The sequence below is a fragment of the Hypanus sabinus genome, chromosome 7, assembly GCF_030144855.1.
Source record: "Hypanus sabinus isolate sHypSab1 chromosome 7, sHypSab1.hap1, whole genome shotgun sequence".
Classification (NCBI taxonomy): domain Eukaryota; kingdom Metazoa; phylum Chordata; class Chondrichthyes; order Myliobatiformes; family Dasyatidae; genus Hypanus; species Hypanus sabinus.
Window position 1 is genome coordinate 10,558,390 of NC_082712.1, and position 25,400 is coordinate 10,583,789.

General features: G+C 47.2%; 1 protein-coding gene across 3 annotated transcripts; it reads right to left on the bottom strand.

Moving 5' to 3' along the window:
* Positions 1–6,484: 6,484 nt before the first annotated feature.
* Positions 6,485–16,724, bottom strand: LOC132396559 (beta-1,3-galactosyltransferase 5-like). 3 transcript variants are annotated; one of them, XM_059974201.1, is made up of 2 exons: positions 16,627–16,724; positions 6,485–8,706 (listed from the first exon to the last, which is right to left on the bottom strand). In XM_059974201.1, the coding sequence occupies exon 2, from the start codon at positions 8,302–8,304 to the stop codon at positions 7,291–7,293; it is 1,014 nt and encodes a 337-aa protein (XP_059830184.1). In that variant the 5' UTR covers positions 8,305–8,706; positions 16,627–16,724; the 3' UTR covers positions 6,485–7,290. The 3 variants fall into 3 exon arrangements, with proteins under 3 accessions (XP_059830184.1, XP_059830186.1, XP_059830185.1); XM_059974203.1 differs by lacking the exon at positions 16,627–16,724 and adding an exon at positions 14,973–15,764; XM_059974202.1 differs by lacking the exon at positions 16,627–16,724 and adding an exon at positions 14,611–14,925.
* Positions 16,725–25,400: the final 8,676 nt, after the last annotated feature.

The window sequence follows — 25,400 nt, forward strand, 5'->3', positions numbered from 1 at the left end:
CAGAAAACGCTGGTGGGAGTTGTGTACAGGCCACCTAACAGTAGTAGTGAGGTTGGGGATGGCATTAAACAGGAAATTAGAAATGCGTGCAAAAAGGAACAGTATTTATAATGGGTGACTTCAATCTACATACAGATTGGGTGAACCAAATTGGTAAGGGTGCTGAGGAAGAGGATTTCTTGGAATGTATGCGGGATGGTTTTCTGAACCAACATGTCGAGGAACCAACCAGAGAGCAGCCCATTCTAGACTGGGTATTGAGCAATGAGGAAGGGTTAGTTAGCAATCTTGTCGTGCGAGGCCCCTTGGGTAAGAGTGACCATAATATGGTGGAATTCTTCATTAAGATGGAGAGTGACATAGTTAATTCAGAAACAAAGGTTCTGAACTTAAAGAAGGGTAACTTTAAAGGTATGAGACGTGAATTAGCTAAGATAGACTGGCAAATGATACTTAAAGGGTTGACGGTGGACATGCAATGGCAAACATTTAAAGATCGCAAGGATGAACTACAACAATTGTTCATCCCAGTTTGGCAAAAGAATAAACCAGGGAAGGTAGTGCACCCATGGCTGACAAGGGAAATTATCAAGTATCAAGTCCAAAGAAGAAACATATAAAGTAGCAAAAAAAAGCGGCACACCTGAGGACTGGGAGAAATTCAGAGACCAGCAGAAGAGGACAAAGGGCTTAATTAGGAAAGGGAAAAAAGATTATGAGAGAAAGCTGGCAGAGAACATAAAATTTGACTGTAAAAGCTTTTACAGATAAGTGAAAAGAAAAAGATTGGTCAAGACAAATGTAGGTCCTTACAGTCAGAAACAGGTGAATCGATCATGGGGAACAAAGACATGGCAGACCAATTGAATAATTACTTTGGTTCTGTCTTCACGAAGGAGGACATAAATAATCTTCCGGAAATAGTAAGGGACCGAGGATCTAATGAGATGGAGGAACTGAGGGAAATACATGTTAGTAGGGAAGTGGTGTTAGGTAAATTGAAGCGATTAAAGGCAGATAAATCCCCAGGGCCAGATGGTCTGCATCCCAGCGCGCTTAAGGAAGTAGCTCAAGAAATAATGGATGCATTAGTGATAATTTTTCAAAACTCCTTAGATTCTGGAATAGTTCCTGAGGATTGGAGGGTGGCTAATGTAACCCCACTTTTTAAAAAAGGAGGGAGAGAAAAACCGGGGAATTATAGACCGGCGAGTCTGACATCGGTGGTGGGGAAAATGCTAGAGTCAGTTATCAAAGATCTGATAACAGCTCATTTGGAAAGAGGTGAAATCATCGGACAAAGTCAGCATAGATTTGTGAAAGGAAAATCATGTCTGATGAATCTTATAAAATTTTTTGAAGATGTAACTAGTAGAGTGGATAGGGGAGAACCAGTGGGTGTGGTATATCTAGATTTTCAAAGGGCTTTTGACAAGGTCCCACACAGGAGATTAGTGTGCAAACTTAAAGCACATGGTATTGGGGGTATGGTATTGATGTGGATAGAGAATTGGTTGGCAGACTGGAAGCAAAGAGTGGGGGTAAACGGGACCTTTTCAGAATGGCAGGCAGTGACTAGTGGGGTACCGCAAGGCTCGTTGCTGGGACCCCAGTTGTTTACAATATATATTAATGATTTAGACGAGGGAATTAAATGCAGCATCTCCAAGTTTGCGGATGACATGAAGCTGGGCGGTGGTGAGGAGGATGCTAAGAGGATGCAGGGTGACTTGGATAGGTTAGGTGAGTGGGCAAATTCATGGCAGATGCAATTTAACGTGGATAAATGTGAGGTTATCCACTTTAGTTGCAAGAACAAGAGAACAGATTATTATCTGAACGGTGGCCGATTAGGAAAAGGGGAGATGCAACGAGACCTGGGTGTCATTGTACACCAGTCATTGAAGGTGGGCATGCAGGTACAGCAGGTGGTGAAAAAGCCAAATGGTATGTTGGCATTCATAGCAAAAGGATTTGAGTACAGGAGCAGGGAGGTTCTACTGCAGTTGTACAAGGCCTTGGTGAGACTGCACCTAGAGTATTGTGTGCAGTTTTGGTCCCCTAATCTGAGGAAAGACATTCTTGCCATAGAAGGAGTACAAAGAAGGTTCATCAGATTGATTCCTGGGATGGCAGGACTTACATATGAAGAAAGATTGGATCGACTAGGCTTATAATCACTAGAATTTAGAAGATTGAGGGGGGATCTTATTGAAACGTATAAAATTCTAAAAGGATTGGACAGGCTAGATGCAGGAAGATTGTTTCCGATGTTGGGGAAGTCCAGAACGAGGGGTCACAGTTTAAGAATAAAGGGGAAGCCTTTTAGGACCGAGATGAGGAATAACTTCTTCACACAGAGAGTGGTGAATCTGTGAAATTCTCTGCCACAGGAAACAGTTGAGGCCTGTTTATTGGCTATATTTAAGAGGAAGTCAGATATGGTCCTTGTGGCTAAGGGGATCAGGGGGTATGGAGAGAAAGCAGGTACAGGGTTCTGAGTTGGATGAACAGCCATGATCATACTGAATGGTGGTGCGGCTCGAAGGGTCGAAAGGCCTACCCCTGCACCTATTTTCTATGTTTCATTCCTTTCCTGTCCATATACCTATCCATTTTTTAAAAATGACAAAATCGAACCTGCCTCTACCACTTCTACCGGAAGCTCGTTCCACACAGCTACCACTCTCTGAGTAAAGAAGTTCCCCCTTGCGTTACCCCTAAACTTTTATCCCTTAACTCTCAACTCATGTTCTCTTGTTTGAATCTCCCCTACTTTCAATGGAAAAAGCCTAGACACTTCAAGTCTATCTATCCCCTCATAATTTTAAATACCTCTATCAAGTCCCCCCTCAGCCTTCTACGCTCCAAAGAATAAAGACCTAACCTGTTCAACCTTTCTCTGTAACTTAGGTGCTGAAACCCAGGTAACATTCTAGTAAATCTCCTCTGTACTCTCTCTATTTTGTTGACATCTTTCCTATAATTCAGTGACCAGAACTGTACACAATACTCCAAATCTGGCCTCACCAATGCCTTGTACAATTTTAACATTATATCCCAACTCCTATACTTAATGCTGTGATTTATAAAGGCCAGCATACCAAAAGCTTTCTTCACCACCCTATCCACATAAGATTCCACCTTCAGGGAACTATGCACCATTATTCCTAGTTCACTCTGTTCTACTGCATTTTTCAATGCCCTACCATTTAACGTGTATGTCCTATTTTGATTAGTCCTACCAAAATGTAGCACCTCACATTTATCAGCATTGAACTCCATCTGCCATCGTTCAGCCCACTCTTCTAACTGACCTAAATCTCTCTGCAACCTTTGAAAACCTACTTCATTATCCACAACACCACCTATCTTATTATCATCTGCATACTTACTAATCCAATTTACCATCCCATCATCTAGATCATTAATGTATATGACAAACAACATTGGACCCAGTATCCATTGGACTCTGAGGCATACCACTAGTCACCGGCCTCCAACCTGACAAACAGTTATCAACCTCTACTCTCTGACATCTCCCATCCAGCCACTGTTGAATCTATTTTACTACTTCAATATCAATACCTAATGATTGAACCTTCCTAACTAACCTTCCAGGTGGAACTTTGTCAAAGGCCTTACTGAAGTCCATATAGACAACATCCACTGCTTTACCATCGTCAACTTTCCTAGTAACCTCTTCAAAAAATTTCAATGAGATTTGTCAAACATGACCTTCCACACACAAATCCATGTTGACTGTTCCTAATCAGACCCTATCTATCCAGATAGTTATATATACCATCTCTAAGAATACTTTCCATTAATTTACCCACCACTGATGTCAAATTTACAGGCCAATAATTGCTAGGCTTACTCTTAGAACCCTTTTAAACAATGGAACAACATGAGCAATACACCAATCCTCTGGCACCATCCCTGTTTCTGACATTTGAAATATTTCTGTCAGAGCCCCTGCTATTTCTACACTAACTTCCCTCAAGGTCCCAGGGAATATCCTGTCAGGACCCAGAGTCTTATCCACTTTTATATTCTTTAAAAGTGCCAGTACTTCCTTTCATCATGATAGTTTCCATAAATACCCTACTTGTTTCCCTTACCTTACACAATTCAATATCCTTCTCCTTAGTGAATACCAAAGAAAAGAAATTGTTCAAAATCTCCCCCATCTCCTTTGGCTCCACACATAGCTGTCCACTCTGATTGTCTAAGGGACCAATTTTATCCCTCACTATCCTTTTGCTATTAATATAACTGTAGAAACCCTTCGGATTTATTTTCACCCGACTTGCCAAAGCAACCTCATATCTTCTTTTAGCTTTTCTAATTTCTTACTTAAGATTCTTTTTACATTCTTTATATTCCTCGAATATAGCACCTCATTTACTCCATGCTGCCTATTTTTATTGTAGATCTCTCTCTTTTTCTGAACCAAGTTTCCAATATCCCTTGAAAACCATGGCTCTGTCAAACTTTTAACTTTTCTTTTCAACCTAACAGGAACATAAAGATTCTGTACCCTCAAAATTTCACCTTTAAATGACCTCCATTTCTCTATTACATCATTCCCATACAACAATTTGTCCCAATCCTCTCCTTCTAAATCCTTTCATATCTCCTCAAAGTTAGCCTTTCTCCAATCAAAAATCTCAACCCTGGGTCCAGTCCTATCATTCTCCATAATTATATTGAAACTAATGGCATTGTGATCACTGGACCTGAAGTGCTCCCCAACACATTCCCCTGTCACCTGACCTATCTCATTCCCTAACAGGAGATCCAACACTGCCCCTCCTCTAGTTGGTACCTCTATGTATTGCTGCAAAAAACAATCCTGCACACATTTTGCAAACTCCAAACCATCCAGTCCTTTCACAGAATAGGCTTCCCAGTCTATGTGTAGAAAATTAAAATCTCCCACAATCACAACCTTGTGCTTACTACAAATATCTGCTATCTCCCTGCAAATTTGCTCCTCCAATTCTCACTCCCCAGTGGGCGGTCTATAATACACCCCTATAAGTGTTACTACACCTTTCCCATTCCTCAATTCCACACAAATAGTCTCCTTAGACGAGCCCTCTAATCTATCCTGCCAAAGCACCGCTGAATATTTTCTCTGACAAGCAGTGCAACACCGCAATTGCAATTTATGTGTCCGCACTGCCCTCGCTTCGTAACTGGACCACTTCGTTCTGCCTTCAGTTTTGATTTCTGTTTAAGCTACATCAACGTACTTATGTCCTCCAGGAGGACACTACAATGTTGTCATAGGGTTTGGAGGCTTGCATGCCTCAATGGCCCAGCATGAATGAGGGCTTTATGCTTTGGTTCTTGGTAGGGTCATCCATGCCATACAGGTCAAAAGGTAGAGGCCAGACTGAGTGGTCCACCGGTCCTATAGGTTCGGGTGTTCAATTCAGGGCGAACAACCTAACTGGTCAAAGAGAAATCCTTTCACAGTATCTCAGTGCATGTAGCAATAATAAACCATTTAGAAGAGAGCCTCGGATTTCCACTGCTCTGTTCTTCAACACCGGCACTGAACAGCCCAGGTCTGTTGTATTGGGATTAGTTTATTATTGTCACATGCACAGAGATACCGTGAAAATTTTCACTTGCGTACTGTTACTACAGATCAGATCATTACACAGCTCATTGAGGCAGAACAAGGTAAAGCAGTAACAACACAGAATAAAGTGCAACAGCTACAGAGAAAGTGCAGTGCAGTTGAACAATAAGGTGTAAGATTAGAGAGAGGTAGATTATGAAGACACAAACACAAGAGATTCTGTAGATGCTGGAAATCCAGAGCAACGTACACACAAATACTGGAAGAACTCAGCAGATCAGGCAGCATCTATGGAGGGGAATGAACAGTTGACGTTTCAGGCAAAGATTCTCCATCAGGGCAGGCTGATCAAACTGTGAGGTCAAGAGTCCATATTATACTACTGGGGAAACACTTAACAGCGGGGCTCTCATAATCTCTAAACACATGCGACACAATCAGGAAATTTCACCAACGCCCCTACTTTCCGAGGAAGTTGAAGAGAGCCGGACTGGGGACATCTAAGCTTACGCCACTCTACAAATGTGCAGTGGAGAGCATCTAACGCTTGCATTACTGCACTGGGGTTGTCAGGAAGTCTCTGCCACAGGTAGTAAAACTACCCAATGCATCAGCGTTACTAGCTTACCCACCGTCAATGACATATGTAAAGCCCTGGGAAAGGTTTCACCCCTAACGTAATGGTCTTTCTGCAGAAGCCGTGCTCGGGTTGTGGTTAGAGATAACGGGTGCTTTGGAATGTGAGCTGGGGTCTTTGCTTCAGCGGGAGATCAAGAGGGAAGATGCTGGAGACAGACGACCGGACACGGGATTCGATCCGGTGGGGTGGGGGGGGGGTGCAGGACCATGATTCGCTGGAGCCGGGCGCGTAGATAGACTGAGGGTCGGTGAGTACGAATTTTGGGGAGAGTTGGGCTCCAATTTGTGCACGTTTGACTGTTCAATTATAACGGGCCTTTTCGTTTTACTCCTCTCTTTTATTTACTCACTCTTTAGTTAAGATTCATAAATATAAATCCTTTAATCGTATGTAGTGTGCTGTCAGTTATTTCTAGGCACCAACACAGGATCCACACAAACCGGGGTTAGGGGTGGGGTGGGGGGGGGGCGTCTCAGTCTCACGGGTTTGGCGGGACCAGACTGAGTATTCCTTACAGCCAGGAAAACAGCGGGGTTTCACATATACTGTATACAGAAAGGTGCGGGAAAAAGACCAGGAACATGATGGAGGATCCGACCCACTCTGCTCATGGACTGCTTGTCCCACTCCCATCAGGGAGAAGGCATTCACACCAGGGCCGTTACATTTCTCAAGCAGTAACCTCCACCCGCCCTGCCCCACCCCACCCCCTCTACCACTACTTTATCATTTCCTGTCAGTCACCTTAAGCACAGACACTCCTGTGCCTAGTGTCACTTTATGGACATAGAATCAATGTATATGGGCTGTCTTATGAATTTATATTTAGTGTTTTTATTATTGCGTTCTTATGAGCAGGAAATCCAGAGCAGCACACGCAAGACGCTGGAGGCACTCAGCAGGTCAGGCAGAATAAACAGCCGAGACTCACTGGCTGATCAGACGGTGAGGACAAGAGCCCAGACTATCGTAATAAGGAACCATTTGATAGTCCCAGAACAGCGAAGTTTCGGTTCCCTTCCACTCGACCACTTTGTGAATCAGCCAGCCAGCTTCAGTCCCAGTTGCTGATGTCGGTGCTGTGGGGACACGCCGTCCACGCCTGCACCATCTTGCTGTGGGCCAGGCGCTGCTGCTGGGCGCTGAGCTGGTGGATCACCATCAGGTACCTATAGTTACACACCCGCCAGCTCACATTGTGCTTGGTGAAGCGTCCACTGTCCTGCGGGGTGATGCCGGCTGCCTCCGCCAGGATACCGACGTACGCGTCCTCCACGGGGATGGGCCGGATGGAGGTGGCGGCCGCCAGCAGGTCGCGGGCGGCATCCAGGGAGACTACGTAGCCCACCCCGCTGGCGTAGGGCGGGTAGCGCTCCCTCCCATAGTCCTGCCGCGACACGTACCACTTACTGCCGGGGTCGCGGATCACGTCTCTGCGCTCGGCCGGGAACAGCGATCCCGTGTAGAGTCCCGTCCTAATCGGATTGTCCCTCACCAGGAAGCCGGGCAGACGGTCAGTGTTCACGAAGCAGTCGTCGTCGGTCTTCAGGATGTAGGAGGGTCGGCAGGCGCTGGTGGCCCAGCTCAGTCCGTGCATGACCTTTAGTGTCAGGTTGCGGTAGGTGTCCACGTAGTCGCCGAGCAGAAGGTCCCCGAAGATCTCCTGCTCCTCCTGGACGGCGGCCTCAGCGCTCTGCTCCGTGGCCCGGCCGACCAGGAAGACCACCTGCCAGGAGAAGGGACTGGAGAGCCGGCGCCGCGCCCAGCTCCCCCGGATGGCGTCCCGGCGGTCAACGTGGAGCGGGGCCGATGTCACCAGCACCATCAGGTCCTGGTACGGCCGGCAGGGGGGAGGCTGGTGGACCGGACTGAACAAGGACACAAAGTCCACCCCCGCTCTCCCCGGTGGGTCTCCTCCCTTGCCTCTCGGCCGCTCCAGGAGGCTGTCCCTCGCAAGGTGGCTGGGCTTCTCACTCCGAGCAGCAGGGTTTCGGAAAGCCAGGATCAGAAACCCAGAGAGTGGGAGCAAAGCAAGAGCTAACACCTTCATGTATGCTCTGAACTTCATCTTCCCGATGCAATGTACCCAGATCCCAAGGGACGTAATGTTCCGCGAATTTCAGTAATGCAGACTTTTATAAAACTGGCAATGTTGCATCCTCACTAAATCCCAGCAGAGAGGAAATTTGCCATTCTTGTAGGTTCCCATCTTATCTCAGTGACAAGCAGGGCTGGGTAGCAAATACTGACTCTACCGTCCACATCCAGATCCGACGACTGCACAAACCGTCCATTTTGATACCGGTTGGCCAAGGGGGAAGGGACGTCCCAGATACTGAAGTCGCCGCACCCCCTCAATCTTCTGCTGTGTTTTTCAAGCGCATCTTCCGGCCTCGGGAAATCCCAATGCACGCCAGCAGCCGGGGAATACTCCCAAAATGGGACCACCAAATCCAAAAACAGACGGCCCCTGTCGAAAGAGAAAGAGTTAGTTAACCTTCCAGCCGATGATTTCACGGGAAGAGAAGGGCCAGTCAGCCCGTTGTGCACGTGCCAGCCAAAAGCGGACGTCGGGTAGATCCCGGTGTCCAGCATCTGGCCCTCAGTTCTGCATTTGAATTCTTTTTGTCAGTATACACCCTGAAAAAAAAGTCAGTCACTGTCTCCACGGAAGTAGGGTGAGACTAGAACGAGAGAGGTCATGGGTTAGGGGTGAAAGGTGGAATGCTTAACGGAGGGAACTTCTACTGTCAGAGGGTGTTGAGAGGGTGGAACAAGCTACCAGTGATGGGTGAATGGCAACATTAAAGAGAAGTTTGGATAAGTGCACAGATGAGAGGGACGTGGAAGCCTATGGCCCACGTTGACGGGACTAGCGGGGATAATAGATGGGCTGAAGGTCTTGCTTTAGTACTCTGTGCCTCTATACCCTCTAAGGAACAAGATTTCTAATGGAGAAGAGTTTCTCCTCGACTCCAACTGAAATGAAGTACTCTTATTTTGAAACTATGCCCTTTATTCTGAAACTAATCCTCTACTTGCAACATGCTCTCAGCACACACCTTTCAATCCTCCTCAGATTCTTACGTGTCACTGTGATCACCTGCAATTCTTCTGTATTCCAGCGAGTATGGACCCAGCTTGCTCAGCCTCCGTATATAATCATTCAGCATTTAAGAAGAGGGCTATGGGGAGAAGGCAGGAGAATGGGGCTGAGATGGAAAATTAATTATCCATGAAGGAATAACAGAGCAGTCTCGACGGGCCAAATGGCCCAATTCTGCCTCTAGTCTTACAGTCTAAACACCAGAGGTTCTGTACGTGTTGCAGATCCAGATCAACACACAGGAAATGCTGCAGGAACTCGGCAAGTCGGGCTGTATCAAAGGGTCTCAGCCCAAAATAATTGAGAGCCTACTCCCTTCGATAGATTTTATTACAACAGTGCATTGAGGTAGTACAGGGTAAAACAATAACAGAATGCAAAATAAAGTGCTACAGTTACAGAGAAAGTGCAGTGCAGGCAGACATCAAGGTGCGGGGCCGTGACAAGGTAGGATGTGAGGTGAAGTACCCATCTTATCGTACTTGGGAACTTTGATAGTCTTTTAACAGTAGGATAGAAACTGTGTTTGAGCCTGGTGCTTTTAGACTTTTGTATCTTCTGCTCAATGGGGATTTTTAAGAAGTATATTACAATGCAAATTTCTACAGATGTACCATGGAGAGAATTCTAACCGTCTGGTCTGGGGGAAGGGGTGTGACTGCACAGGATTGGAAAAAGTTGCAGAATGTTGGAAAAGACATTTGCAAATTTCTACAGATGTACTGTGGAGAGCGTTCTAACCGGTATGGAGGGGCCAGTGCACAGGATCGGAAAAAGTTGCAGAAAGTTGTAAACTCAGCCAGCTCCAACATGGGCACTAGTCTCTCCAGCATCCAGGATATCTTTGAAAGGTGATGCTTCAAAGAGTAGGAGCATCATTAAGGACCCCCATCACCCAGGACATGCCCTCTTCTCATTGCTACCATCAAGGGGGTACAGGAGCCTGAAGACGCACACTCAATATTTCAGGAAGTTTCTTCCCCTCCGCTATCAGATTTCTGAAAGGACAATGAACCCATGAATGCTACCTCACTGTATTTTTCTTTCTTTGCTCCTTTTGCACTATTTATTTTTGTGTTGGCGTGTGGTCTAGTGGATAAGGCATCGGTCTAGTGATCTGAAGGTTACTGGTTCGAGCCTCAGCTGAGGCAGCATGTTTCGTTCTTGAGCAAGGCACTTAACAACATATTGCCCTGCAACGTCACCGGTGCCAAGCTGCTTGGGTCCTAGTGCCCTTCCTTTGGACAACACCGGTCTTGTGAAAACAACATCGGGCTTGCAGGTTGGGCAACTGCTGGTCTCCCATAAAACCCTACCCAGGCCTATGCCCTGGAAACATTCCAAAGTGCAAATCCATGGTCTCACAAGACTAATGGATGCCTATCTATAGACTATTTATTTTAATTAATTATCTTTTTATTATTATATATTGCAATGTCTGGACTTTGGGAGTTCTGACGAAGGCCCTCGGCCCAAAACGTTGACTGCTTGTTTCCATGGATGTTGTCCGGCCTGCTGAGTTCCTCCAGCTTGTTGTACGTGTTGCTTTGACCCCAGCATCTCCAGTATACTTTGTGTCTAAGAAGCACAGGATGTTGTGTCCTGATTGCATCAAGACACCAGTGTACACATCATGTGTTGTGTATGGGGCAACCCTCTTCAAGATTCAAGATTGTTTAATGTAATTTCCAGTCATCATCATAATGTGCCGTGTCGTATGACTTGGGCTATCGTTGTCTTTCCATGACCTTGATTGTACTTGGCAATTTGGCATTGCCTTCTACCAGGCAGTGCCTTTACAAGAGGGGTGGCCCCAGTCATTATCAATACTCTTCATAGATTGACTGCCTGGGGTCAGTGGTCAGAAACCCAGGGCTTGTGATATTCACCAGCTGCTCATACACCTGCTCGCATGGCTTCATGTGACTCTGATCGGGTGGTGGGGGGGGGGGGTAAGTAGGTGCTACACCTTGTGCAGGGGTGGCCTGCGGGTTTTCAGAGGGAAGGGGTGCCTTACACCTCCACCCTGCCTTTTCCTGTACATAAGAGTAAAGGAAAACAAAATAATTGTTACTCTGGAACCAATGCAGCACAACAAAACTACAGCAAGATAAAGAACACAATAATTAAAAAAAAAACGCAATAAATATAAATCCATAAGATAGCTTATGTACCTGGATTGATTGTATGTCCATTAAGTAACGCTAGGCACAGGAGTGTCTGTACGTGAGGTGACTGACAGGAAGTTATAAAGTTGTGGTGGTTGGGGTATGGGGGGTGGGTTAGTGGCTGGAAGTGTTGCTCAGCCTTACTTGTCGAGAAAGTAACGGTTTTTGAGTCTGGTGGTCCAAGTGTGGATGCTACGAAACCTCCTCCCAGATGGGAGTGGAATAAACAGGCCATGAGCAGGGTGTGTGGGAACCTCCACGATGTTGCTGGCCCTTTTCCAGCACCTTCTGTATACATGCCCTTGATGGCGGGTACAATGAAATTGACGTCTTCTCCGGTCAACGTGGCGCCAGCGCACAACGCTTCCTCGGTTGACATCTTCCAGATAGCTCACGAAAGTATTTTTTTTACTTCTTTTACGTCTGTTTCTCACTTTAATTGAGTCTCTGGGATGGTTAGAGCCCGAAGTGTAAAGTTTGGAGATCGTTTGAGTGACGCTGTGCTTTGCTGTCGCCAAGAAGATACCGGGAAGCGAGCACATACACAGATGGCCTCGATGCGAAGTAACTTCGAGACGGGACGCGAGTCGATGTTTGCCATTTAAAGCCCCCTTTATCGCTGTCAAGGAATATCGAGACATCGAGGCGAATGCAGAAGGTGAGAGAAGGTTTCAGCACCCATTGTCAAAGATCCCAACCGTCCGGGCCACGCCGTCGTCTCACAGCTCCCACGGGCAGGAGGGACTGAATCCTGAAGTCCCACACCATCACCTGGCCAGGCCATCTTCTCACAGCTCCCACAGACAGGAGGGACTGAATCCTGAAGTCCCACACCACCACCCGGCCACACCATCTTCTCACAGCTCCCACGGACAGGAGGGACTGAATCCTGAAGTCCCACACCATCACCTGGCCAGGCCATCTTCTCACAGCTCCCACGGGCAGGAGGGACTGAATCCTGAAGTCCCACACCACCACCCGGCCACACCATCTTCTCACAGCTCCCACGGGCAGGAGGGACTGAATCCTGAAGTCCCACACCAACACCCGGCCACACCATCTTCTCACAGCTCCCACGGGCAGGAGGGACTGAATCCTGAAGTCCCACACCATCACCTGGCCAGGCCATCTTCTCACAGCTCCCACGGGCAGGAGGGACTGAATCCTGAAGTCCCACACCATCACCCGGCCACACCATCTTCTCACAGCTCCCACGGACGGGAGGGACTGAATCCTGAAGTCCCACACCACCACCCGGCCACACCATCTTCTCACAGCTCCCACGGACAGGAGGGACTGAATCCTGAAGTCCCACACCATCACCCGGCCACACCATCTTCTCACAGCTCCCACGGACAGGAGGGACTGAATCCTGAAGTCACGCACCATCACCCGGCCACACCATCTTCTCACAGCTCCCACGGACAGGAGGGACTGAATCCTGAAGTCCCACACCATCACCCGGCCACACCATCTTCTCACAGCTCCCACGGACAGGAGGGACTGAATCCTGAAGTCCCACACCACCACCCGGCCACACCATCTTCTCACAGCTCCCACGGACAGGAGGGACTGAATCCTGAAGTCCCACACCACCACCCGGCCACACCATCTTCTCACAGCTCCCACGGACAGGAGGGACTGAATCCTGCAGTCCCACACCACCAGGTTCAGGACATCGACTTCCCTTCCACCATTGGGCTCTCGAGCCGACCAGCGCAACCCTAATCATTACTGTTTAATAACGCAATGAGCATTCTGATCACTTTGTACTAAATGGACTTTGTATATTTTTCTAATTGAGTTCTTTGTACATAATTTATGTTTAATTGATGTTTCCTTGTGAATGCTGTTATCTGATGCCATGGCCCTGTGCTGCTGTTGTAGGAACTTTTTCACTGCTCCAGTGCTCACGGATTTGGGCACTTTACAGTGAACCTTGACAAATAGACTCTTTCCGGCTTCCAGCTGGGTACAGGTATCGATTATAACTGAAGTCTCCACGGCAAACTCCGCCACTGGCAACATTTGTCACCAAAATGCCGGTTATAATTGATACCTGAAAGCCAGGTGAGAGTTTAGTCATTATGTACGCCGGGAAAGCGCCAAATCCTTTTTCAATAAACGTTGACTTTGCCTGCTGTGTGACTAAAGCCTTTTACTGTGTCGACAGGAGGGTCTGTACTGCTCCATCCTCAGCTGGCTAGCCACAGAGACTCGTCTCCATTGTATACTTACTTCCTAAAGGCACCCGTCCAAAATCCCACACAATGGTCCACAACCAAGCAGCGACAACCAAACCTCCGTCATTATCCCAAGACCTCAAGAAACTGCAGAGCTGTGAATACAGCCCAACTTAGAGAAACCGGCCTCCCTTCCATAACTCTGTCAACACTTCTCTGCCGGCCGCAGTAAAGCAGCCAACATCCTCCCACCCACCTCAGACATTCCCTCTTCTCACCCCTCCCATCGGGCTGAAGATACAAAAGTCTGTATCAAGGACAGTGTCGTGTTCAAATTTCAGTTCTATTTGAGCGAGTTGGTGTGTGTGTATATATATATAAGCATTCTCGTTCGTTCAAATAATTAATTACGGGTTACATGTAAAATATGTTAATTGCTTATGTCATCACAGTACCATGTGATATGTGCGTGCCTGGTTCAAAGTTGGACCTGCCTTTTGGACTCCCGTGTCTTCTTCTGAACTAGTTTGATGTTTTGAAGTTACAAAACATAACAGGCAGCTTCAGTCCTACTCTTGCAAGACTGCTGTGTGGGCTCTTATCCCACTGTTACAATTCTGTTGTACGATAAGCACTTGACCTCACAATCCAACGTCATGGCCCTTGCTGCCTATCTGTCTGCCTGCACTTTCTGTCGAATGCCCTTCCCTTGGACAACATCGGTGGCACGGAGGGGGGAGACTTGCAGCTGGGGCAACTGCCGGTCTTCCATAAAAAAACCTTGCCCAGGCTTGCGCCCTGGAAACTTTCCAAGGTGCAAATCCATGGTCTATCGAGACTGACGGAAGCCTACAGACTTTCTCTGTAACTGTAGCACTTTATTCTACATTCTGTTCTTCTCTCCCCTTCTGCATTACCTAGTAGATGGCCAGTACAGTAGTGTGGTATTAATTGTAATGCTTTCAATTCCTGCCACTGTCTGTAAGAAGTTTCCATGTTCTCCCTGCCACCACGTCCGTTTCCTCCGGGTGCTCGGGTTTCCTTCCAAAGACGTACAGGTGAGGGTTGGTGAGTTGTGGGCATGCCACGCTGACGCACGAATCAAGGCGGCACTCGCAGGCTGCCGGCATTCCCTTGGACTGTGCCAGCCGTTGACGCAAATAATACATTTCTCTGTATGTTTGATTGTACGTGTGACAAATGAAGCTCATCTTTAATGTATTTATACACGGAATACTGCGTCCGGACGGCAGGCTTCTCACTGTATCTCAGGACGTACGTGGGCGGCACGTTGACGTAGCGGTTGGGGACCCAGTTTCAATTCCCGTCGCTGCCTGTAAGGAGTTTGCACGTCCTCCCCGTGACTGTGTGGATTTCCTCCGTATGCTCCGGTTTCCTCCCACAGTCCGAAGACAGACTGGTTTGTAGGTCAATTGGTCTCATGGGCTCATTGGGCCGGAAGCTCCTGTTACGCTGCTGTGTCTCTCAATAAACAAATAAATCAACATGCAACAAAGTTAAACCAATTTCCTCTGCCCTGCTCCACCACGTAACTCCAAATCTGCAGGACCAACATATTATTTATCGGTGTGTGTCAGGAATTTGCTGGCTCCAGCGCCCAACCCCTTTCACATTCCAGGTCAAAACAACTGCCCGCACTGAGCAAATCTCTTCCCTGCCATTCCCGCCCCCACAACTCTCGTTACATCTGTCTCCTCTGGATAAAATTAATAGGTCACACAACCAGACTGTTGCAGCTACTGTCTGCCGGCCAGGCAAACCCGGGTTTCTGAGCGACCCACTCAAGATCGACCAGTCCCCCTGGGTCTAGTATGACCCGATTCGTGCAGCCGCTGATAAAACCTTTGGGTCTGAATCAGGTCAGGCTGCCAGTGTCGGTGTGAGCTCCACCAATTCCTGAGGAAATGCAGCTTGTTCACCCAGAAGCACGCCTGCATACCCGGCCCACGCGCGCCACTCTTCCCATAAACCACGCACACGTTCGCACTCCTCTGATAGGTCCCGCACTGCTCCTGCAGACTCCGCACACTCCCAGCTCTATTCCCACTGACCCGGCACGTTCCCAGCTCTGTTCCTGCAGACTCCGCAAACTCCCAGCTCTGTTCCTGCAGACAACGCACACTCCCAGCTCTGTTCCCGCAGAACCCCCCCGCACACTCCCAGCTCTATTCCCGCAGAACCCCCCCCCCCGCACACTCCCAGCTCTATTCCCACTGACCCGGCACGTTCCCAGCTCTGTTCCTGCAGACAACGCACACTCCCAGCTCTGTTCCCGCAGACTCCGCACACTCCCAGCTCTGTTCCTGCAGACACCCAACACACTGAGCTCTGTTCCTGCAGACAACGCACACTCCCAGCTCTGTTCCCGCAGACTCCGCACACACTCAGCTCTGTTCCCGCAGACTCCGCACACTCCCAGCTCTGTTCCTGCAGACACCCAACACACTGAGCTCTGTTCCTGCAGACAACGCACACTCCCAGCTCTGTTCCCGCAGACTCCGCACACACTCAGCTCTGTTCCCACAGACTCTGCACACTCCCAGCTCTGTTCCTGCAGACCCACCCAGCACACTCCCAGCTCTGTTCCCGTAGAACTCCCCCCATCCCCGCACACTCCCAGCACTATTCCCGCAGACCCCCCGCACACTCCCAGCACTGTTCCCACCGATCCGGCACATTCCCAGCTCTGCTCCCGCAGACACCGCCCCCCCCCCCCCGCCCCGCACACTTCTTCCACCACTCCCGCAGACCCGGTACCATCTCGGCAGATTCGGAACTGTTCCCGCAGAGCCAACGATTACCCTTCCTTATTCCTTCTGATCCAACATGTTTTCAGCACCACTCCCAGCGACCCAAAACAACCCCCACCCAGGCTCCCGTACACCGGACCCGTTTCCAGAACGATCACCCACCTGAAACAGCAGAAACCGGTGCCGACAAGCGCAGTATCGGTGAGTTTAGTAACTCGCTCTCCCCGTAAACTCTCCCCCCCCCCCTCCCAACAGACTCGCACACCACTGATCGACATCCGCTGAATCCAACCAGTGCTGGTCTGGAGATGATCGACAGAGACCGGTTGACTAAGGAGCCAATGGCGGTTTGAGGCGGGTCTCCAGCGACCCTGAGAAACTAGAACACACTCCGCTCATTGGGATGAGTTCAATCCGCCAGCACGCTTTAAATGAAAGTCACGCAAGCATTGAAAAGTTTGTTTGAAGCTTCTATAGAATCAGGCTTTGCTCTTGACTGCACGTTTCCAAGGGATTGTGTGGGCGATTGTTACTGGAGTTGAACGACATCGGAATCACTTTTCAGCTGCAAGTACTCCCCCGGAAAATTCGAAACTTCTATAAAACCAAAACAGGCAGGTGCAAATTCGCGGAAAGATTTTGTCCAAAAAAGTCTTGCAAATCGCAAATACACTTCTCTGAAAAGCCCAGCAGAAAGCCCCCACAGCGCTGTAAATCAAGGCAAAAATACAGGAACGCCGCAAGAACAGAAATTCGACCAAAAAAAAACCCGTAAAATACAGCAAAATTCCGGCAAAACCATAGAATCACAAAAACTCGGCCAAAAGGCGAAACATCTGCGGAAACCAGAACATATCGCTCTCGGATTAGCTACCCGACTTCCTGTACCTTTAAAAATTAACTTTGAAGTTCTCTTATTTGCCATTAAAGTAATAAGAAATATGACAGAATGTTTTCGATTTGACTCGCGCTCTCCGCCGGTCTCTACAAACTATCTCCCTCGAAAGGTAATTGGAAGGTCAGGTTTTCTGAAGTACGCTTCTCAACTGCGGAATTCAATACCCAGAACTAATTGACAGTTTTGACACTTTTAATCGCCAGTTTAAAACCCATTTACATAGAAACATAGAAATCTACAGCTCATTACAGGCCCTTCGGCCCACAATGTTGTGCCGACCATGCAACCTACTCTAGAAACTGCCTAGAATTTCCCTACAGCGTACCCTCTATTTTTCTAAGCTCCATGTACCTATCTAAGAGTCTCTTAAAAGACCCCTATCGTATCCGCCTCTACCACCGTCGCTGGCAGTACATTCCACACACCCACCACTCTCTGCGTGAAAAACTTACCTCTGACATCCCCTTGTACCTACTTCCAAGCACCTTAAGACTGTGCCCCCTCGTGTTTGCCATTTCAGCCCTGGGATAAAGCCCCTGACTATCCGCAGGATCAATGCCTCTCATCATCTTGTACACCTCTATTAGGTCACCTCTCATCCTCCGCCACTCCAAGGAAAAAAGGCCAAGTTCACTCAACCTGTTCTCATCAGGCACGTTCTCCAATGCAGGCAACATCCTGGTAAATCTGCTCTACACTCTCTCTATAATAATCCTTCCTGTAATGAGGTGACCAGAAATGAACACAGTACTCCAAGTGGGGTCTGATCAAGGTCTTATATCGCTGTAACATTACCTCTCGGCTCTTGAACTCAATCCCGTGGTTGATGAAGGCCAACACACCATATTGTCTTCTTAACAACACTGTCAACCAGCGCAGCATTTTTGAGTGTCCTATGAACACAGACCCCAAGATCCCTCTGATCCTCCACATTGCCAAGAGTCTTACCATTAATATTATATTCTATCTTCAAATTTGACCTACCAAAAGGAAGCACTCCACACTTATCTCACTTTTACCTAACAGTTTTTTAGTCTTTTATTCCATGTTTGCATTTTTTTCCATTGGAGAGCACTTTGAACTACCAGTGCTCTATCAATAAAATTATTATTTTTATTATTATTTCTCATCTCAAGCTGTTAATACCTGAGGTACGTGCATACCCGAGCACACTCATTTCTCAATTGCTATGACCTTTCAGACTGTTCCAGCGGTGTTTGGTATTGTGGCTCTCTGAAGATTTATATAAATATTGCAGTGTAGGCCGAATTTTTTAATGCTATTGTGCAGTGATTTTGGGAAGATACCCGTTAACATAGAAAATGGAACATAGAACAGTACAACAAAGGCCCCTCAGCCCATAATGTTGTACTGAACCAGTTAAAAAGTAAATCAAACCCCCTCCCAAAAACTAATTCCTCCCACCTACACAGTGCCCATCTCCCTCCATCTTCCTCACACCCATGTGCCTATCTGAACATCTCTTCAAGGTCTCTAATGCATTTGCCTCTACCAGCATACCAGGCAGCGCATCCCAGGCATCCTTCAATGCATGCCCTCTCTGTTAGACATTTCAACTCTTGAAAAATTATATTGTCTTTCCACCCTATCTTTATCTCTCCTAATCTTATAAACCTCTATCAGATCTCCACTCAGCCTCCACCTCTCCAAAGAAAACACCCAGTTTTGTCCAGCCTCTCAAGATAGCACATGCCCTCTAATCTAGGCAGCATCCTGGTAAACCTCTTCTGCACCCTCTCCAAAGCCTCAACATCCTTCCTACAGTGGGCCGACCAGAACTGTATGCAATACTCCAGATGTGGCCTAACCAGAGTTTTATAAAGTTGCAGCATAACCTCTTGACTTTTGAACTCTGTGCCCGACTAATAAAAACAAGCATTCCATAAGCCTTTTTAACCACCTATTGACATGTGTAGTCCCTTTTTGTTATGGTCCGGTCCGGAGACTGCATTCCGGGTCTTGATCTGGTCCGTGGACTCCGGACTCCGGGTCTTGTAGCCATCCCTCCTTTCACCCCTAAACCCAAATAGGATCATCTTGACCTAAGGAGGTGCACCTGAGACCTATTGGCTGGCAGGTGTATACAAGGGGCTCTGGGACTGAGTCGAGTTGTGGGTGGGTTGTTCCGTTCGGTTTGCCTTGTTTGCGCCGTTCACCTGGCTATCCTGTTTCGACCCCGGCTCAGAGTGCCTACTGTTAATCTAGTTCTGTAAGTCTGTTCTCGTAGTCACCCTGGACCGAGCTCCCTTCCGATCCCTTGCCTCTGTCGGGTAAGCAGGCTGGACTGCTGTTGCCTGGCGGGGGGACTGACCCTTTCCTACCCCTCGCTTCTGACGGGTTGTGCCCCGCATCCTGTCCCGGTGCCCTGTGACCTGCCCAGGCCCTGTGTTCCTGCCTGGGAGGCCGGGCCCTGCCCAGGAGATATACGGCCCGCCCAGGGGGCTATCCTCCTTGCTTTCCTTATCCCATAGACCCATCCTTTAGCCTAGCCAGGGTCCTGCCTTCGGCATGAACTCTCTGAACCCCAAGATCACCTTTGCATGCCATGGTCTCCCATCTTGTTCTATCCTTTAGTTGTTCCTGCTCTGCCCCTAGTGCTTCAGTGCCTGCGTCCTGCATTTAGGCCCAGTCTCCATGTCCCCTTGTGACTCTTTATATGGAATTATTAACTTGGACCCAAGATCTCTCTGCTCAGCAATAGTGATGAGGCCTTTAAAAGGTGTACCATCTTGCATTTGCCCTACTGATATGGAACACCTCACATTTACCTGGGTTAAATTCCATCTGCTGTTTCTCTGCCCAAATCTGCAACTGACCAGTATTGTGCTATATTCTTTGCCAGTCTTCCACACTATCCACAACTCCACCAACTTACGAACCCATCAATCTACATTTTCACCAATGTCATTTGTATACATCACAAACAGCAGAGGGCTCAGCCCAGATCCCTATGGATCTTCACTAATTACAGACCTCCAGCTTGATCAAGTGTTTTTAACCACTGCCCACTGTTTTCTGTGCATGTCATTTCTGAATCCAAGCAGCCAATTTGCCAAGGATCCCATGCATCTTAATCTTCTGGATTAGCCATCCATGAGGGACTTTGTCAAATGCCTTACCATTCTGTTCTTGCAATCCTTTTGCTTTCAACATATCTGTATAATCCCTTAGGATCCTCCTTCAGCTTGTCCTTCTCTTCAGCTTCTTTTGTAACTCTATATGCACACTATGTAGGACCTCTTCCTCTTTTCTGCCCATGTCATTGGTGCCAATATGCACAATGACGTCTTGCTGTTCACCCTCCCCCTTGAGAAAATCCTTCAGCTGATCTGCTACATCCTAGCACCTGGGATGAATCTCCTGTCTGTTACCCCTAACTCTCTAGTCCCTGTCACGACCTCACTGCCTGACATTACCCTTCCCTGCCCAGCCAGAGAGATGACCACAGCACCATAGCTGCTGTTGCTGTGCCCTAATGTGCTGTCTTCCCCCCCCCCCCCCACAACCCCACTGCCAGCAGTATCCAAAGAAGTATGCAGTTGTAGATATTACTATAGGGACAGTGCATACCCTGTTCATGTTCCAGAGTCTTTCAATTTCCTCTTAATTCAGCACATTTCTGGCGCTTTTCACTTGTGTGTGTTTGGAATGGCTAAATCCATTAAGTTAATTGTTCTTGCTTGTTTAAGCTGTAACATTATATCTGGTTGGTTATTATGGATTGTCCTTCCTGAAATAACGGATTGGTCATAATATAATTTGTAGGACTCTAGAACTGGGACAGATTTGTATTTATAGCAAGGTATGGTGACATTATGTTTTAAAGCACAATTTTGGTGAATGATACTTGATTGTCTGTGTAAGTAATCAGATTCAGTTAAACTACTGCAGGATCCTGTAACGTGTTGGATTGTTTTTCTCTTGGCAGTTTATGCATTTATTGTTGAATTTCTTTGGTCTTTTATTATGTATTTTTGATCCTTTTTTTGTGTTAACCGCCTGCTTCTGTATTGCCAAAGGGAACTGCTCTATTTTTGGAAAGGGTCTCCAACTCTGAGCCAGGAGTTTGACACTTCCTTGGCAGCATCCAGTCTGCTTAGATCATGGGGATGTCTTTCATGGAGGGTCATGTTCTTCTGTTAGTTAACTTTTTCTTCTATAGTGATAATCTCTTTATTTTTCTAGGTTGTGCTTTCATTTAAGTTTATTGGTGTGTACTTATCAGAATTGCAGATGCTCATGTGGAGTGCTGAGTCCTGTATTCTTTGATGAAAATATTTCCTCAGAAGCTTTATCTGACTGTGTGCAAATTTTTTTGTCTGTTAATCCTCTTCCACCTTCTGTCCTAGATAGTGTCTGCATGAGCGAAGAGCATGCTCAAGCATGCATAGTGTTTTCTAAAAATGTCATTTCAGTTATTTTTCCTCTGTAAAATTTCCAGATTGGTCTTGGACCAAATACTATGCCAAAAGAACACATTGATAGGGTACGGTGAGAGTGTTTATTGCCTTTGTTATATCTGTACTATGGAGCTCTGTTTGGCTGATTTTTAGGCCTTGAAAATTTTCCCTTCACTGTCATCTATTTTCACTTTAATTTCCCAGGTACTTGTTTCCTATTCATCCATTGGTTGTTTTGTATCCTGTTTTGTATTCTAGTAACTCTAATGCCCCTTCCTTTATTATTATTATTATTATTATTATTATTATTATTATTATTATTATTATTATTATTATTATTATTATTATTATTATTATTATTAACCGAATTATAACTTATTCTGACATGTTCTCTTTGCTGCCAAGAAAATTACAAAAGACATTCGAGGAAGTCTTGAGTGATGGAGGGGCGGGGATCAATATTGCACAAACGAAAGCCATCCAAGATCTTTTATGGATTAAAAACAATAATTAGAAGGCAGTACAAGTATAGGAAAAGCTGGCCATACATAACAAAATGTATTGAATTCTTGAAGCATCTAAAGGAGTTAATGGAGAGGATAATGTGATTGGTGTTATATATCCTGACTCAAAAGCTTTTGATAAAATACCTCAACAGAGACTTGCGGCTACCATCAATTCTCTTGAGATAAAGGGGGATGTAAATTGGATAATGAATAGGTTAAACAAAAGACTGCAAGGATTAGGGATCAATTGCACTTGTTTTAATTGGACAGCCCAAGCTGCGGCAAGATTTTTATTGCAGCAGCTAATTCGTTACTCCTTGAACTGCCGGAGAACTTTTGAGGGGATGAATACAGAGAATTGCCTCAAATTGCATGCATGGAAATGAGCCATGTAGGCCATTTAGTCCTGGCTCCAGACGAGCCTTCTCCCCTCCTATAACTCACTCAATCAACATGTCCTCCTCATAGAATCAGAGGAAGGTGCAACACTGAAGTTCAAGTTTAATTGTCATTCAATCATGCACATATACACAGACAAAGCAAACATTGTTCTTCCAGGACCCAAAGGTCAAACACAGCACTTAGTACATAGCAAGTTCAAGTTCAAATTCAGTTTATTATCATTCCATACACGTTTATACAGCTAAATGAAACAACGATCCTCTGGACCAAGGTACACAACACAGTACATATAATTCACACAACACATAAAGTAATATTACCATAAATAAATTAACAAATAACAAGGTGCATTTATGACACAAGTTTAAAAAGTAAACAGTACAACGCTAATGGACTTTCTATGTGATGAGATTGGGGTGGTGACGGGGAGTTCAGTCGTCTTCCAGCCTGAGGAAAGAAGCAGTTTCCCGTCCTCGTCCTAATGCTACGGTACCTGATTTTGGGGGGGGGGTGTCAAAGAGATACCTGGATGTTGGGAGGGGACATAAAGGCCCTGTGTATGCAGCACTCCTGATAACTATTTCTGATGGGTGGAAGTCAGACCCCAACGATCCTCACAATCCTTTGTCGGGACTTGTGGTCGGATGCCTCGCAATCCCCATACCAGACGGTGACACAATTGGTCAGGGCACTCTCAATGTGCTCGTGTAAAATTGGGTTATAACGGGGATGGGGGCAGTGGAGGAAGGTGCACTCGTCTCAATCTCCTCAGAAGGTGGACATGCTGCAGTGCCTTCTTGAACAAAGAGGGACCAGCTGAGGTCATCTGCTATGTACTCTCCCAGAAGCTTCGTGCTCCTGACTCTCTCAACCGTTTGTGTGCAGTGAGGGGTGGTCAGCCTGTACTTTCCTGAAGTCCACCATCATCTCTTTAGCCTTGTCCACATTGAAACTCAGTGCGTTCGCACCATTCGACCAGCCGCTCTGTGTATACCTTCTCGTCATCGTCGCTGATGAGGCCAACCACCGCTGGGTTGTCAGTGAACGTGGTGATGCAGTTGGAGCTGAACCTAGCCGTACAGTCACGCATCAGCAATGCGAACAGCAGCGGGATGAGCTCGCATCCCTGGGGGCGGGTGATGGAGATGTTGCTGCCAGCGCAGACTGATGAGACCGTGGTCTTTCTGTCAAGATCCGGTCACAGAGAGAGGTGCTGAGATCCAGTGAGGACAGTTTACCCACCAGCTCCTGAGAGATGGTAGCATTAAACACTGAGCTGAAGTTGATAAACAGCGTCCTGTCGTACGAGGCACCATTTTCCAGGTAGGACGGAATGGAGTGGAGTCAAAGGCTTTGGTATCATAGTGCTCTGATTTGATTGGAAAGGGTCCAGTGTAGCAGAAAGATGGGGTTTAATGTGATGCATAACCAGGGACTCAAAGCCCTTTATCGTTGCTGTGGTCAGTGGCACTGGACAGTAGTCACTGCGGCTGGTACTGTCACTCTCTTGGGCACCGGGATGATGGTGGCCCCCTTGAAGCCTGACGGGACAGTGGACTGGTCCAGAGAAATGTTGAAGATGTCTGTTAGAACCTCCAACTCTGGCTGCACAGTCCTTGAGCAACTGAGCAGGTACGTTATCAAGCCCTGCACGGGCTGACCTTGGCTAGAGTCTTCCTCACATCGCTGTGGGCAGACAGAGTGCCAGCTCCTCAGGGGGTAAGGACGGCTTCCTCGCTGGAACATCGTTCTGCGCATCAAACCATGCGTAAAAGACATTCAGCCTATCAGGAAGAGAGGCGTCACAGTTGTTGATGTGCAGTGTGAACTTGTTATGATCTGAATGCCCTGCCACATGCACCTGTTGTCTCATATACTACATACCGTCATGAAAACAGAAAAGCATAGTCTCAAAATGTATTGCCTACATCCCTGCATGTCATGGTGCATGGGATGTTGTCCTCGAGCCATGTTTCCGCAAGAACCAGCACACAGCAGTTCCTTATCTCACACTAGTGCAGCTGCCGGTAAATGCATTCCATCTTGCCTTTCACTGAGTGAACACTGGAGGGCAGCACTGTTCGGAGGGGCCAGCCGCCACTCGCCATAGACCATAGCACACCCCGCATGCCTCTGCACCCTCCTGCATCGTCTCCGGTGTATCCTCCCCTAGGTGCTGCAACAGGTACAAGAACCTAGTCCAAGCAACAATTGGGGCCACACAGCTCCCCTGCCATCAGTCTCTCAAATGAACCACTGAGCTGGACTTGCAGTATTCTACATTACCAATGTCCACCAGGGCCTGTGATCACATTTGCATCATTTATGGGACCACGCACCATCTGTAGCAGGTGATGACACAATATGCAACAAGCCCAGCTCCACCGTTCCTCAGCAACTCATTGATGGGGCAGACCTGCCATACTTGATGCTCTTAATATTGAACAGGGTCTTGAGATCACAAGAAAGAAGTGTAGGTCAAACGATTACACCTTTGGTTGGACCTGGAGAGGCTGCTGCATGTCACTATCTTACCGGAAAACTATCCGGAAATACCGGAAACGGGCCGTACAGCCTAGCTTGTCCAACCTGACCATAATCCTCATTTACAATAGTCCTATTTGTCTCCATTAAGCCTGTTCAAATACCTCTCATGCTGTAAAAGATTTGAAGGTCAGCTTTATTTGTCGAGTGTACATTGAAACGTGT

What these genes read in the sequence shown, in the direction of transcription:
- LOC132396559 (XM_059974201.1), bottom strand. Translation starts at nt 8,304, where the DNA reads ATGAAGTTCAGAGCATACATGAAGGTGTTAGCTCTTGCTTTGCTCCCA.